At 53.4% G+C, this 15,970-nt stretch overlaps 1 protein-coding gene across 4 annotated transcripts in view; it reads right to left on the bottom strand.

Annotated features, from left to right (window-relative positions):
- trim9 (tripartite motif containing 9) overlaps window positions 1-15,970 on the bottom strand; it is a 118,197-nt gene that overhangs the window by 33,459 nt on the left and 68,768 nt on the right. For all 4 annotated transcript variants that reach the window (XM_036955301.2, XM_036955300.2, XM_036955298.2 and 1 more), the window contains one exon: window positions 1,097-1,207. In XM_036955301.2, coding sequence (XP_036811196.1) covers window positions 1,097-1,207 — 111 coding nt within the window. The remainder of the gene's footprint in view (window positions 1-1,096; window positions 1,208-15,970) is intronic.

Genomic DNA, 15,970 nt, shown 5'->3' with positions numbered 1-15,970 from the left:
TCACCCTCCGCCCTCTCGTAGCATCACCCTCCGCCCTCTCGTAGCATCACCCTCCGCACTCTCGCAGCATCACCCTCCGCGCTCTCGCAGCATCACCCTCCGCGCTCTCGCAGCATCACCCTCCGCCCTCTCGCAGCATCACCCTCCGCCCTCTCGCAGCATCACCCTCCGCCCTCTCGTAGCATCACCCTCCGCGCTCTCGCAGCATCACCCTCCGCCCTCTCGCAGCATCACCCTCCGCCCTCTCGCAGCATCACCCTCCGCCCTCTCGCAGCATCACCCTCCGTGCTCTCGCAGCATCACCCTCCGCGCTCTCGCAGCATCACCCTCCGCGCTCTCGTCTCAGTGGACTTTAGAGGCTGATTTGACATTGAAAAAAAAAATTGCTACGGCCTTGTAACTACAAATGAGCATATAATATCTTCAGTAACTCCGATGTAGCCAAAGGCCTGGGTTCCAGAGAGTACCGTATGCACACCAGCTGTAGCTGTGAGTGGCGGCAGGTGACACAGACACCAAGAACTGGTTGCACACAAGGACTCAATTACAACCAGATTTAAACCAGTTCTGACGATCAGTTCACCCAGCTTTGGCACACTGCCCTCTACTGACCTCTACTGACCTGTAGGAATCCGCTGGGGTCGTTCCCTACTGACCTGTAGGAATCCTCTGGGGTCGTTCTCTATTGACCTGTAGGAATCTGCTGGGGTCGTTCTCTACTGACCTGTAGGAATCCTCTGGGGTCGTTCTCTATTGACCTGTAGGAATCTTCATCACTGCCCTCTACTGACCTGTAGGAACCCTCTGGGGTCGTTCTCTACTGACCTGTAGGAATCCTCTGGGGTCGTTCTCTACTGACCTGTAGGAATCCTCTGGGGTCGTTCCCTACTGACCTGTAGGAATCCTCTGGGGTCGTTCTCTATTGACCTGTAGGAATCTGCTGGGGTCGTTCTCTACTGACCTGTAGGAATCTTCATCACTGCCCTCTACTGACCTGTAGGAACCCTCTGGGGTCGTTCTCTACTGACCTGTAGGAACCCTCTGGGGTCGTTCTCTACTGACCTGTAGGAATCCTCTGGGGTCGTTCCCTACTGACCTGTAGGAATCCGCTGGGGTCGTTCTCTTTGATGACCTCTAGACAATACTCCATCAGGCCTGTCGTCTGACGCAGCTTCACCGTACAGTGAGATATCTGATCCCTCACCACCTGGGAGGCAGAGGGATCGAAGAAGGGAGAGAGAAGGATAGAGATGTCAATGACATAAACACAGTACTGTAAAGACAGCCCTGTAGTCCATACAGTGAGATATCTGATCTCTCACCACCTAGGAGAGAGAGGGATCGAAGAAGGGAGAGGGAGAGAGAGAGGGATGGAGATTGAGGGAGAGGGAGAGAGAGAGAGGGATGGAGAGTAGAGAGAAAAGAGAAGGGGAGGAGAGGGGAAATGTGGCATCGATAACAAAATGGTGATTAGTAGAGAGAGGACAAGAGGAGGAGACCATCTTAAGGCCACTGGTGTTATGCCTTGCAGTTTGAAACGGTAACCTAATGAGTCCCTAATGTTAATCTAATGTTAACCTAATGTTAATCTAATGTTAACCTCATGAGTCCCTAATGTTAATATAATGTTAACCTAATGAGTCCCTAATGTTAATCGAATGTTAACCTAATGTTGATCTCATGTTAACCTAATGAGTCCCTAATGTTGATCTAATGTTAACATAATGCTAATCTAATTTTAGCCTAATGAGTCCCTGGTGTTAACCTAATGAGTCCCTAACATTAACCTAATGTTTCCCTGGTGTTAACCTAATGTTTCCCTGGTGTAGTTTGCAGCATATCCATAAAAAAACACTGTTTATGATATACTGGTATAGAGGACTTGCAGTTGCATCACAAATCACCTAGCAACCATTCCAGGCGCCATGTTGGAAGACCCGACTCTCTCTGTCTGGTGGAAGTCCTCCAAATGGTCCACATGGAGTTGTTTTGCTACCACTGACTGGAAACTACGGGAAGATTGCTCATTGTTTCATTTTGTCTAAAGACACATAAAAAAGGGTGGCAGTGGGAGAACCTATTCAACTAGGTGAAAACACAATAATACAGACGGGTTTTTTTTGTGTGATGTTTTCTGTCCTCGGATACAAAGAGCCGTTATAAACCCTGTTTACAGATGAAGAGGTCCTAATAAAGGGCACATCCTTGTTTACCATGGATTATAGGTGTGTTAGCAAATGTTGTAAACAAAAACAAGAATACAGTTTAAAAGTCACACGTGATGTATAATAAACCTATTATAATTGGAGCCGGGTAACCCTGTTGGGTGTGCAGGGTTCTGTTCCAACCCAGCACTAATAATACACATGATTCAACTGATCAAACCTAATGAGTTAATAATCAAGTGTTCTATCTCTGGGCTGGTATAGAAGTCTGTTCCTCCAGTAGATCTGTTACTGGGCTGGAATAGAAGTCTGTTCCTCCAGTAGATCTATTTCTGGGCTGGAATAGAAGTCTGTTCCTCCAGTAGATCTATTACTGGACTGGAATAGAAGTCTGCTCCCCCAGTAGATCTATTACTGGACTGGAATAGAAGTCTGCTCCCCCAGTAGATCTATTACTGGGCTGGAATAGAAGTCTGTCCCCCCAGTAGATCTATTACTGGGCTGGAATAGAAGTATGTTCCCCCAGTAGATCTATTACTGGGCTGGAATAGAAGTCTGTTCCCCCAGTAGATCTATTACTGGGCTGGAATAGAAGTCTGTTCCCCCAGTAGATCTATTACTGGGCTGGAATAGAAGTATGTTCCCCCAGTAGATCTATTACTGGGCTGGAATAGAAGTCTGTTCCCCCAGTAGATCTATTACTGGGCTGGAATAGAAGTCTGTTCCCCCAGTAGATCTATTACTGGGCTGGAATAGAAGTCTGTTCCCCCAGTAGATCTATTACTGGGCTGGAATAGAAGTCTGTTCCTCCAGTAGATCTGTTACTGGGCTGGAATAGAAGTCTGTTCCCCCAGTAGATCTATTACCGGTGTCACACCCTGACCATAGTTTACTTTGTATATTTCTATGTTTTGGTTGGTCAGGGTGTGAGCTGAGTGGGCATTTCATGTTTCATTGTCTAGTTTGTCTATTTCTATGTCTGGCCTGATATGGTTCTCAATCAGAGGCAGGTGTTAGTCGTTGTCTCTGATTGGGAACCATATTTAGGTAGCCTGGGTTTCACTGTGTGTTTGTGGGTGATTGTTCCTGTCCCTGTGTTCTCACCAGATAGGGCTGTTTCGGTTTTCGTTACGTTCTTTGTTTGTATCGATTCGTGTTTTACGTTTGTTTATTAAACATGGATCGCAATCTACACGCCGCATTTTGGTCCGACTCTCCTTCACATACAGAAAACCGTGACAACTGGGCTGGAATAGAAGTCTGTTCCTCCAATAGATCTATCTCTGGGCTGGAATAGAAGTCTGTTCCTCCAATAGATCTATCTCTGGGCTGTAATATATATATATATATTCACCTGAAATTATACTTTAGTGTTAAAATATCTTACTTGTTACTAAGATGTCTAACATACTGAATGAGTTAGCTTACTTGTACACTTTTGAAATGATATGAAATAGTGTTGATTCTTGGAAGTGAAGTGTTTAAACTAATCCTGCAATAAACGTATTTGTTTAATGTGCCTGTTTCTATGTTGATTCTCAAATGAACATGACCTTTTTGTTCAGTCTTAAGCTCTCCAGTTAGTTTTTGATTGTCAATCTCAGGATGTGAGTCATGTGAACCCGTTTTGCAGCTGATAATGGCATGCAACACTAATGCAGCCATAGACCTACAGCGGTGGTTCCCAACTCCAGTCCTCCCAACAGCCCAACTCCAGTCCTCCCAACAGCCCAACTCCAGTCCTCCAGTACCGCCAACAGCCCAACTCCAGTCCTCCAGGACCGCCAACAGCCCAACTCCAGTCCTCCAGTACCCCCAACAGCCCAACTCCAGTCCTCCAGTACCCCCAAAAGCCCAACTCCAGTCCTCCAGTACCCCCAACAGCCCAACTCCAGTCCTCCAGTACCCCAAACAGCCCAACTCCAGTCCTCCAGTACCCCCAACAGCTCAACTCCAGTCCTCCAGTACCCCCCCCAACAGCCCAACTCCAGTCCTCCAGTACCCCCCAACAGCCCAACTCCAGTCCTCCAGTACCCCCCAACAGCCCAACTCCAGTCCTCCAGTACCCCCAACAGCCCAACTCCAGTCCTCCAGTACCCCCAACAGCCCAACTCCAGTCCTCCAGTACCCCCAACAGCCCAACTTCAGTCCTCCAGTACTCCCAACAGCCCAACTCCAGTACCCCCAACAGCCCAACTCCAGTCCTCCAGTACCCCCCAACAGCCCAACTCCAGTCCTCCAGTACCCCCCAACAGCCCAACTCCAGTCCTCCAGTACCCCCAACAGCCCAACTCCAGTCCTCCAGTACCCCCAACAGCTCAACTCCAGTCCTCCAGTACCCCCCAACAGCCCAACTCCAGTCCTCCAGTACCCCCAACAGCCCAACTCCAGTCCTCCAGTACCCCCAACAGCCCAACTCCAGTCCTCCAGTACCCCCAACAGCCCAACTCCAGTCCTCCAGTACCCCCAACATCCCAACTCCAGTCCTCCAGTACCCCCCAACAGCCCAACTCCAGTCCTCCAGTACCCCCCAACAGCCCAACTCCAGTCCTCCAGTACCCCCAACAGCCCAACTCCAGTCCTCCAGTACCCCCAACAGCCCAACTCCAGTCCTCCAGTACCCCCAACAGCCCAACTCCAGTCCTCCAGTACTCCCAACAGCCCAACTCCAGTCCCCCCAATAGCCCAACTCCAGTCCTCCAGTACCCCCAACAGCCCAACTCCAGTCCTCCAGTACCCCCAACAGCCCAACTCCAGTCCTCCAGTACCCCCAACAGCCCAACTCCAGTCCTCCAGTACCCCAACAGCCCAACTCCAGTCCTCCAGTACCCCCAACAGCCCAACTCCAGTCCTCCAGTACCCCCAACAGCCCAACTCCAGTCCTCCAGTACCCCCAACAGCCCAACTCCAGTCCTCCAGTACCCCCAACAGCCCAACTCCAGTCCTCCAGTACCCCCAACAGCTCAACTCCAGTCCTCCAGTACCCCCCAACAGTCCAACTCCAGTCCTCCAGTACCCCCAACAGCCCAACTCCAGTCCTCCAGTACCCCCAACAGCCCAACTCCAGTCCTCCAGTACCCCCAACAGCCCAACTCCAGTCCTCCAGTACTCCCAACAGCCCAACTCCAGTCCCCCCAATAGCCCAACTCCAGTCCTCCAGTACCCCCAATAGCCCAACTCCAGTCCTCCAGTACCCCCAACAGCCCAACTCCAGTCCTCCAGTACCCCCAACAGCCCAACTCCAGTCCTCCAGTACCCCCAACAGCCCAACTCCAGTCCTCCAGTACCCCAACAGCCCAACTCCAGTCCTCCAGTACCCCCAACAGCCCAACTCCAGTCCTCCAGTACTCCCAACAGCCCAACTCCAGTCCCCCCAATAGCCCAACTCCAGTCCTCCAGTACCCCCAACAGCCCAACTCCAGTCCTCCAGTACCCCCAACAGCCCAACTCCAGTCCTCCAGTACCCCCAACAGCCCAACTCCAGTCCTCCAGTACCCCAACAGCCCAACTCCAGTCCTCCAGTACCCCCAACAGACCAACTCCAGTCCTCCAGTACCCCCAACAGCCCAACTCCAGTCCTCCAGTACCCCCAACAGCCCAACTCCAGTCCTCCAGTACCCCCAACAGCCCAACTCCAGTCCTCCAGTACCCCCAACAGCTCAACTCCAGTCCTCCAGTACCCCCCAACAGTCCAACTCCAGTCCTCCAGTACCCCCAACAGCCCAACTCCAGTCCTCCAGTACCCCCAACAGCCCAACTCCAGTCCTCCAGTACCCCCAACAGCCCAACTCCAGTCCTCCAGTACTCCCAACAGCCCAACTCCAGTCCCCCCAATAGCCCAACTCCAGTCCTCCAGTACCCCCAATAGCCCAACTCCAGTCCTCCAGTACCCCCAACAGCCCAACTCCAGTCCTCCAGTACCCCCAACAGCCCAACTCCAGTCCTCCAGTACCCCCAACAGCCCAACTCCAGTCCTCCAGTACCCCAACAGCCCAACTCCAGTCCTCCAGTACCCCCAACAGCCCAACTCCAGTCCTCCAGTACCCCCAACAGCCCAACTCCAGTCCTCCAGTACCCCCAACAGCCCAACTCCAGTCCTCCAGTACCCCCAACAGCCCAACTCCAGTCCTCCAGTACCCCAAACAGCCCAACTCCAGTCCTCCAGTACCCCCAACAGCCCAACTCCAGTCCTCCAGTACCCCCAACAGCCCAACTCCAGTCCTCCAGTACCCCAAACAGCCCAACTCCAGTCCTCCAGTACCCCCAACAGCCCAACTCCAGTCCTCCAGTACCCCCAACAGCCCAACTCCAGTCCTCCAGTACCCTCAACAGCCCAACTCCAGTCCTCCAGTACCCCAAACAGCCCAACTCCAGTCCTCCAGTACCCCCAACAGCCCAACTCCAGTCCTCCAGTACCCCCAACAGCCCAACTCCAGTCCTCCAGTACCCCCAACAGCCCAACTCCAGTCCTCCAGTACCCCCAACAGCCCAACTCCAGTCCTCCAGTACCCCCAACAGCCCAACTCCAGTCCTGCAGTACCCCCAACAGCCCAACTCCAGTCCTCCAGTACCCCCAACAGCCCAACTCCAGTCCTCCAGTACCCCCCAACAGCCCAACTCCAGTCCTCCGGTACCCCCCAACAGCCCAACTCCAGTCCTCCAGTACCCCCCAACAGCCCAACTCCAGTCCTCCAGTACCCCCCAACAGCCCAACTCCAGTCCTCCAGTACCCCCCAACAGCCCAACTCCAGTCCTCCAGTACCCCCAACAGCCCAACTCCAGTCCTCCAGTACCCCCAACAGCCCAACTCCAGTCCTCCAGTAGCCCCAACAGCCCAACTCCAGTCCTCCAGTACCCCAACAGCCCAACTCCAGTCCTCCAGTACCCCCAACAGCCCAACTCCAGTCCCCCCAACAGCCCAACTCCAGTCCTCCAGTACCCCCAACAGCCCAACTCCAGTCCTCCAGTACCCCCAACAGCCCAACTCCAGTCCTCCAGTACCCCAAACAGCCCAACTCCAGTCCTCCAGTACCCCCAACAGCCCAACTCCAGTCCTCCAGTACCCCCAACAGCCCAACTCCAGTCCTCCAGTACCCCAAACAGCCCAACTCCAGTCCTCCAGTACCCCCAACAGCCCAACTCCAGTCCTCCAGTACCCCCAACAGCCCAACTCCAGTCCTCCAGTACCCCCAACAGCCCAACTCCAGTCCTCCAGTACCCCAAACAGCCCAACTCCAGTCCTCCAGTACCCCCAACAGCCCAACTCCAGTCCTCCAGTACCCCCAACAGCCCAACTCCAGTCCTCCAGTACCCCCAACAGCCCAACTCCAGTCCTCCAGTACCCCCAACAGCCCAACTCCAGTCCTCCAGTACCCCCAACAGCCCAACTCCAGTCCTGCAGTACCCCCAACAGCCCAACTCCAGTCCTCCAGTACCCCCAACAGCCCAACTCCAGTCCTCCAGTACCCCCAACAGCCCAACTCCAGTCCTCCGGTACCCCCAACAGCCCAACTCCAGTCCTCCAGTACCCCCCAACAGCCCAACTCCAGTCCTCCAGTACCCCCCAACAGCCCAACTCCAGTCCTCCAGTACCCCCCAACAGCCCAACTCCAGTCCTCCAGTACCCCCAACAGCCCAACTCCAGTCCTCCAGTACCCCCAACAGCCCAACTCCAGTCCTCCAGTACCCCCAACAGCCCAACTCCAGTCCTCCAGTACCCCCAACAGCCCAACTCCAGTCCTGCAGTACCCCCAACAGCCCAACTCTAGTCCTCCAGTACCCCCAACAGCCCAACTCCAGTCCTCCAGTACCCCCCAACAGCCCAACTCCAGTCCTCCGGTACCCCCAACAGCCCAACTCCAGTCCTCCAGTACCCCCCAACAGCCCAACTCCAGTCCTCCAGTACCCCCCAACAGCCCAACTCCAGTCCTCCAGTACCCCCAACAGCCCAACTCCAGTCCTCCAGTACCCCAAACAGCCCAACTCCAGTCCTCCAGTACCCCCAACAGCTCAACTCCAGTCCTCCAGTACCCCCCCCAACAGCCCAACTCCAGTCCTCCAGTACCCCCCAACAGCCCAACTCCAGTCCTCCAGTACCCCCCAACAGCCCAACTCCAGTCCTCCAGTACCCCCAACAGCCCAACTCCAGTCCTCCAGTACCCCCAACAGCCCAACTCCAGTCCTCCAGTACCCCCAACAGCCCAACTTCAGTCCTCCAGTACTCCCAACAGCCCAACTCCAGTACCCCCAACAGCCCAACTCCAGTCCTCCAGTACCCCCCAACAGCCCAACTCCAGTCCTCCAGTACCCCCCAACAGCCCAACTCCAGTCCTCCAGTACCCCCAACAGCCCAACTCCAGTCCTCCAGTACCCCCAACAGCTCAACTCCAGTCCTCCAGTACCCCCAACAGCCCAACTCCAGTCCTCCAGTACCCCCAACAGCCCAACTCCAGTCCTCCAGTACCCCCAACAGCCCAACTCCAGTCCTCCAGTACCCCCAACAGCCCAACTCCAGTCCTCCAGTACCCCCAACATCCCAACTCCAGTCCTCCAGTACCCCCCAACAGCCCAACTCCAGTCCTCCAGTACCCCCCAACAGCCCAACTCCAGTCCTCCAGTACCCCCAACAGCCCAACTCCAGTCCTCCAGTACCCCCAACAGCCCAACTCCAGTCCTCCAGTACCCCCAACAGCCCAACTCCAGTCCTCCAGTACTCCCAACAGCCCAACTCCAGTCCCCCCAATAGCCCAACTCCAGTCCTCCAGTACCCCCAACAGCCCAACTCCAGTCCTCCAGTACCCCCAACAGCCCAACTCCAGTCCTCCAGTACCCCCAACAGCCCAACTCCAGTCCTCCAGTACCCCAACAGCCCAACTCCAGTCCTCCAGTACCCCCAACAGCCCAACTCCAGTCCTCCAGTACCCCCAACAGCCCAACTCCAGTCCTCCAGTACCCCCAACAGCCCAACTCCAGTCCTCCAGTACCCCCAACAGCCCAACTCCAGTCCTCCAGTACCCCCAACAGCTCAACTCCAGTCCTCCAGTACCCCCCAACAGTCCAACTCCAGTCCTCCAGTACCCCCAACAGCCCAACTCCAGTCCTCCAGTACCCCCAACAGCCCAACTCCAGTCCTCCAGTACCCCCAACAGCCCAACTCCAGTCCTCCAGTACTCCCAACAGCCCAACTCCAGTCCCCCCAATAGCCCAACTCCAGTCCTCCAGTACCCCCAATAGCCCAACTCCAGTCCTCCAGTACCCCCAACAGCCCAACTCCAGTCCTCCAGTACCCCCAACAGCCCAACTCCAGTCCTCCAGTACCCCCAACAGCCCAACTCCAGTCCTCCAGTACCCCAACAGCCCAACTCCAGTCCTCCAGTACCCCCAACAGCCCAACTCCAGTCCTCCAGTACTCCCAACAGCCCAACTCCAGTCCCCCCAATAGCCCAACTCCAGTCCTCCAGTACCCCCAACAGCCCAACTCCAGTCCTCCAGTACCCCCAACAGCCCAACTCCAGTCCTCCAGTACCCCCAACAGCCCAACTCCAGTCCTCCAGTACCCCAACAGCCCAACTCCAGTCCTCCAGTACCCCCAACAGACCAACTCCAGTCCTCCAGTACCCCCAACAGCCCAACTCCAGTCCTCCAGTACCCCCAACAGCCCAACTCCAGTCCTCCAGTACCCCCAACAGCCCAACTCCAGTCCTCCAGTACCCCCAACAGCTCAACTCCAGTCCTCCAGTACCCCCAACAGTCCAACTCCAGTCCTCCAGTACCCCCAACAGCCCAACTCCAGTCCTCCAGTACCCCCAACAGCCCAACTCCAGTCCTCCAGTACCCCCAACAGCCCAACTCCAGTCCTCCAGTACTCCCAACAGCCCAACTCCAGTCCCCCCAATAGCCCAACTCCAGTCCTCCAGTACCCCCAATAGCCCAACTCCAGTCCTCCAGTACCCCCAACAGCCCAACTCCAGTCCTCCAGTACCCCCAACAGCCCAACTCCAGTCCTCCAGTACCCCCAACAGCCCAACTCCAGTCCTCCAGTACCCCAACAGCCCAACTCCAGTCCTCCAGTACCCCCAACAGCCCAACTCCAGTCCTCCAGTACCCCCAACAGCCCAACTCCAGTCCTCCAGTACCCCCAACAGCCCAACTCCAGTCCTCCAGTACCCCCAACAGCCCAACTCCAGTCCTCCAGTACCCCAAACAGCCCAACTCCAGTCCTCCAGTACCCCCAACAGCCCAACTCCAGTCCTCCAGTACCCCCAACAGCCCAACTCCAGTCCTCCAGTACCCCAAACAGCCCAACTCCAGTCCTCCAGTACCCCCAACAGCCCAACTCCAGTCCTCCAGTACCCCCAACAGCCCAACTCCAGTCCTCCAGTACCCTCAACAGCCCAACTCCAGTCCTCCAGTACCCCAAACAGCCCAACTCCAGTCCTCCAGTACCCCCAACAGCCCAACTCCAGTCCTCCAGTACCCCCAACAGCCCAACTCCAGTCCTCCAGTACCCCCAACAGCCCAACTCCAGTCCTCCAGTACCCCCAACAGCCCAACTCCAGTCCTCCAGTACCCCCAACAGCCCAACTCCAGTCCTGCAGTACCCCCAACAGCCCAACTCCAGTCCTCCAGTACCCCCAACAGCCCAACTCCAGTCCTCCAGTACCCCCCAACAGCCCAACTCCAGTCCTCCGGTACCCCCCAACAGCCCAACTCCAGTCCTCCAGTACCCCCCAACAGCCCAACTCCAGTCCTCCAGTACCCCCCAACAGCCCAACTCCAGTCCTCCAGTACCCCCCAACAGCCCAACTCCAGTCCTCCAGTACCCCCAACAGCCCAACTCCAGTCCTCCAGTACCCCCAACAGCCCAACTCCAGTCCTCCAGTAGCCCCAACAGCCCAACTCCAGTCCTCCAGTACCCCAACAGCCCAACTCCAGTCCTCCAGTACCCCCAACAGCCCAACTCCAGTCCCCCCAACAGCCCAACTCCAGTCCTCCAGTACCCCCAACAGCCCAACTCCAGTCCTCCAGTACCCCCAACAGCCCAACTCCAGTCCTCCAGTACCCCAAACAGCCCAACTCCAGTCCTCCAGTACCCCCAACAGCCCAACTCCAGTCCTCCAGTACCCCCAACAGCCCAACTCCAGTCCTCCAGTACCCCAAACAGCCCAACTCCAGTCCTCCAGTACCCCCAACAGCCCAACTCCAGTCCTCCAGTACCCCCAACAGCCCAACTCCAGTCCTCCAGTACCCCCAACAGCCCAACTCCAGTCCTCCAGTACCCCAAACAGCCCAACTCCAGTCCTCCAGTACCCCCAACAGCCCAACTCCAGTCCTCCAGTACCCCCAACAGCCCAACTCCAGTCCTCCAGTACCCCCAACAGCCCAACTCCAGTCCTCCAGTACCCCCAACAGCCCAACTCCAGTCCTCCAGTACCCCCAACAGCCCAACTCCAGTCCTGCAGTACCCCCAACAGCCCAACTCCAGTCCTCCAGTACCCCCAACAGCCCAACTCCAGTCCTCCAGTACCCCCAACAGCCCAACTCCAGTCCTCCGGTACCCCCAACAGCCCAACTCCAGTCCTCCAGTACCCCCCAACAGCCCAACTCCAGTCCTCCAGTACCCCCCAACAGCCCAACTCCAGTCCTCCAGTACCCCCCAACAGCCCAACTCCAGTCCTCCAGTACCCCCAACAGCCCAACTCCAGTCCTCCAGTACCCCCAACAGCCCAACTCCAGTCCTCCAGTACCCCCAACAGCCCAACTCCAGTCCTCCAGTACCCCCAACAGCCCAACTCCAGTCCTGCAGTACCCCCAACAGCCCAACTCTAGTCCTCCAGTACCCCCAACAGCCCAACTCCAGTCCTCCAGTACCCCCCAACAGCCCAACTCCAGTCCTCCGGTACCCCCCAACAGCCCAACTCCAGTCCTCCAGTACCCCCCAACAGCCCAACTCCAGTCCTCCAGTACCCCCCAACAGCCCAACTCCAGTCCTCCAGTACCCCCCAACAGCCCAACTCCAGTCCTCCAGTACCCCCAACAGCCCAACTCCAGTCCTCCAGTACCCCCAACAGCTCAACTCCAGTCCTCCAGTACCCCCAACAGCCCAACTCCAGTCCTCCAGTACCCCCAACAGCCCAACTCCAGTCCTCCAGTACCCCCAACAGCCCAACTCCAGTCCTCCAGTACCCCCAACAGCTCAACTCCAGTCCTCCAGTACCCCCAACAGCCCAACTCCAGTCCTCCAGTACCCCCAACAGCCCAACTCCAGTCCTCCAGTACCCCCAACAACACACATTGTTGTTGTAGCCTCGGACAAACATACCTGATTGAACTTATTGAGGTCCTGATGATTAGTTGACAAGTTGAATCAGTTATGTTTGTTTGTTTATTTTAAATTTTAAATTTCACCTTTATTTAACCAGGTTGGCCAGTTGAGAACAAGTTCTCATTTACAACTGCGACCTGGCCAAGATAAAGCAAAGCAGTGCAACAAAAAACGACAACAAGAGTTACACATGGAATAAACAAATGTACATTCAATAACACAATAGAAAAAGTCTATATACAGTGTGTGCAAATGAGGTAAGATTAGGGAGGTAAGGCAATAAATAGGCCGTAGTGGCGAATTAATTACAATTTAGCATTTAACACTGGAGTGATAGGTGTGCAGAAGATGAATGTGCAAGTAGAGATACTGGGGTGCAAAGGAGCAAAATAATTAAAAACAACAATGGGGATGAGGTAGTTGGGTGTGCTATTTACAGATGGGCTATGTACAGGTGCAATGATCTGTAAGCTGCTCTGACAGCTGATGCTTAAAGTTAGTGAGGGAGATATAAGACACCAGCGTCAGTGATTTTTGCTATTCGTTCCCGTCATTGGCAGCAGAGAACTGTAAGGAAGGGCGGCCAAAGGAAGAACTGGCTTTGGGGGTGACCAGTGAGATATACCTGCTGGAGCGCGTGCTATGGGTGGGTGCTGCTATGGTGACCAGTGAGATATATCTGTTGGAGCGCGTGCTATGGGTGGGTGCTGCTATGGTGACCAGTGAGATATACCTGTTGGAGCGCATGCTATGGGTGGGTGCTGCTATGATGACCAGTGAGATATACCTGCTGGAGCGCGTGCTATGGGTGGGTGCTGCTATGGTGACCAGTGAGCTGAGATAAAGCGGGGCTTTACCTAGCAAAGACTTATTGATGACCTGGAGCCAGTGGGTTTGGCGACAAATATGAAGAGAGGGCCAGCCAACGAGAGCATACAGGTCGCAGTGGTGGGTAGTATATGGGATTTTAATGACAAAACAGATGGCACTGTGATAGACTACATCCAATTTGCTGAGTAGAGTGCTGGAGGCTATTTTGTAAATGACCTCGCCGAAGTCGAGGATCGGTAGGATAGTCAGTTTTACGAGGGTATGTTTGGCAGCATGAGTGAAGGACGCTTTGTTGCAAAATAGGAAGCCGATTCTAGATTGAATTGAATTTTAACGAGGTTAAGAAGAATCCTAGTGTGTCAGCTAAAGACTTACAGAAATCTCTGGAACATGCTAACATCTCTGTTGACGAGTCTACGATACATTAAAACACTAAACAAGAATGGTGTTCGTGGGAGGACACCACAGAAGAAGAAAACACCACAGAAGAAGAAAACACCACAGAAGAAGAAAACACCACAGAAGAAGAAAAAAAACATTGCTGCACGTCTGAAGTTTGCAAAAGAGCACCTGGATGTTCCACAGCACTACTGGCAAGATATTCTGTGGACAGATGAAACTACAGTTGAGTTGTTTGGAAGGAAAACACAACACTATGTGTGGAGAGAAAAAAGGCACAGCACAGCACACCAACATCAAAACCTCATCCCAACTTTAAAGTATGGTGGAGTTTGGTTTGGGGCTGCTTTGCTGCCTCAGGGCCTGTACAGCTTGCTATCATCGACGCAAAAAATGAATTCCCAAGGTTTATCAAGACATTTTGCAGGAGAATGTAAGGCTATCTGTCCGCCAATTGAAGCTCCACAGAAGTTGGGTGATGCAACAGGACAATGACCCAAAACACAGAAAGAAGTAAATCAACAGCAGGATGGCTTGAACAGAAGAAAATACACCTTCTGGAGTGGCCCAGTCAGAGTCCTGACCTCAACCTGATTGAGATTCTATGGCATGACCTCAAGAGAGCAGTTCACACCAGACATCCTAAGAATATTTCTGAACTGAAACAGTTTTTGTGGTGTATTGAGGAATGTATTATATGTTAATGAGTTTAGATGTAAAATGGTTGCAAATAGCCAATGGGATTTGTATACAGGGGGTTGAGTTATTTGAATTAACATATGACAATGGGGCTTCCGTTCTTGCATTGAAGTGATTGGATTACGAGATGAAAGGGAGGTCAAAGTTCAATGATGTGTTGGAGAGTTGGGCTGAAGATACTGTAGAGAGTAGAGGGGGTTGGGCTGAAGATACTGTAGAGAGTAGAGGGGGTTGGGCTGAAGACACTGTAGAGAGTAGAGGGGGTTGGGCTGACGACACTGTAGAGAGTAGAGGGGGTTGGGCTGAAGACACTGTAGAGAGTAGAGGGGGTTGGGCTGAAGACACTGTAGAGAGTAGAGGGGGTTGGGCTGAAGATACTGTAGAGAGTAGAGGGGGTTGGGCTGAAGATACTGTAGAGAGTAGAGGGGGTTGGGCTGAAGACACTGTAGAGAGTAGAGGGGGTTGGGCTGAAGACACTGTAGAGAGTAGAGGGGGTTGGGCTGAAGACACTGTAGAGAGTAGAGGGGGTTGGGCTGAAGACACTGTAGAGAGAAGTCGACTGTAATGTGTTACGGAGAACATTAAACAAATCTGTTCTGTATTATTATCAGTATGCTCTGGAGTCTTCAGTAAAAGAACCCAGCATCTTAGGAAGCAACAGTTTTGTAAAGAGGAACGGTCCAAATCTCCTCCAGACTGTTGTTACAGGTCTGATCTGCAACAACAGAAAACATTTGGTTGAGGTTATTGCTGCCAAAGGAGGGTCAACCAGTTATTAAATCCAAGGGTTCACCTACTTTTCCCACCCTGCACTGTGAATGTTCACACGGTGTGTTCAATAAAGACATGGAAATGTATAATTGTTTGTGTGTTACTAGTTTAAGCAGACCTAGATGAAGATCAGATAACATATTATGACCAATGTATGCAGAAATGACCACTGTATGCAGACATCCAGGTAATTAATAATACTAATAAATTCTAAATTTAGTTGACACTCTAGGATTCTTCTTAACCTCATTGAGCATTCTGCTCTGTGCTCTTGCAGTCTGACTCCTGACTTCAATTCGCTTTTGGAGAAGTCATTAGCCTAGGGGATTTCACATACTTTTTCCAACCTACACTGTGAATGTTTAAATGATGTATTCAATATAGACAAGAAAAATACAATAATTTGTGTGTTAGTAGTTTAAGCACTACTGTCTATTGTTGTGACTAAGATGAAGATCAGATCAAATTTTAGGACCAATTTATGCAGAAATCCAGGTAAGATAATCCATCCACCTGACAGGTGTGGCATGTCAACAAGATGATTAAACAGCACGATCATTACACAGGTGCACCTTGTGCTGGGAACAATAAAAAGACACTCTAAAATGTGCAGTATTGTCACACAACGCCATGCCACAGATTCCTCAAGGTTTGAGGGACCGTACAATTGGCATGCTAACTGCAGGAATATCCACCAGAGCTGTTGCCAGTACGTCCAACAACAACAGACCACGTGTAACTACGCCAACCCAGGACCTCCACATCGTCAGAGAACAGCCAC

Source organism: Oncorhynchus mykiss, chromosome 19 (assembly GCF_057628025.1).
Source record: "Oncorhynchus mykiss isolate SJ-2025 chromosome 19, ASM5762802v1, whole genome shotgun sequence".
Taxonomy (NCBI): Eukaryota; Metazoa; Chordata; class Actinopteri; order Salmoniformes; family Salmonidae; genus Oncorhynchus; species Oncorhynchus mykiss.
This window is presented reverse-complemented; position numbering and strand designations above follow the sequence as displayed.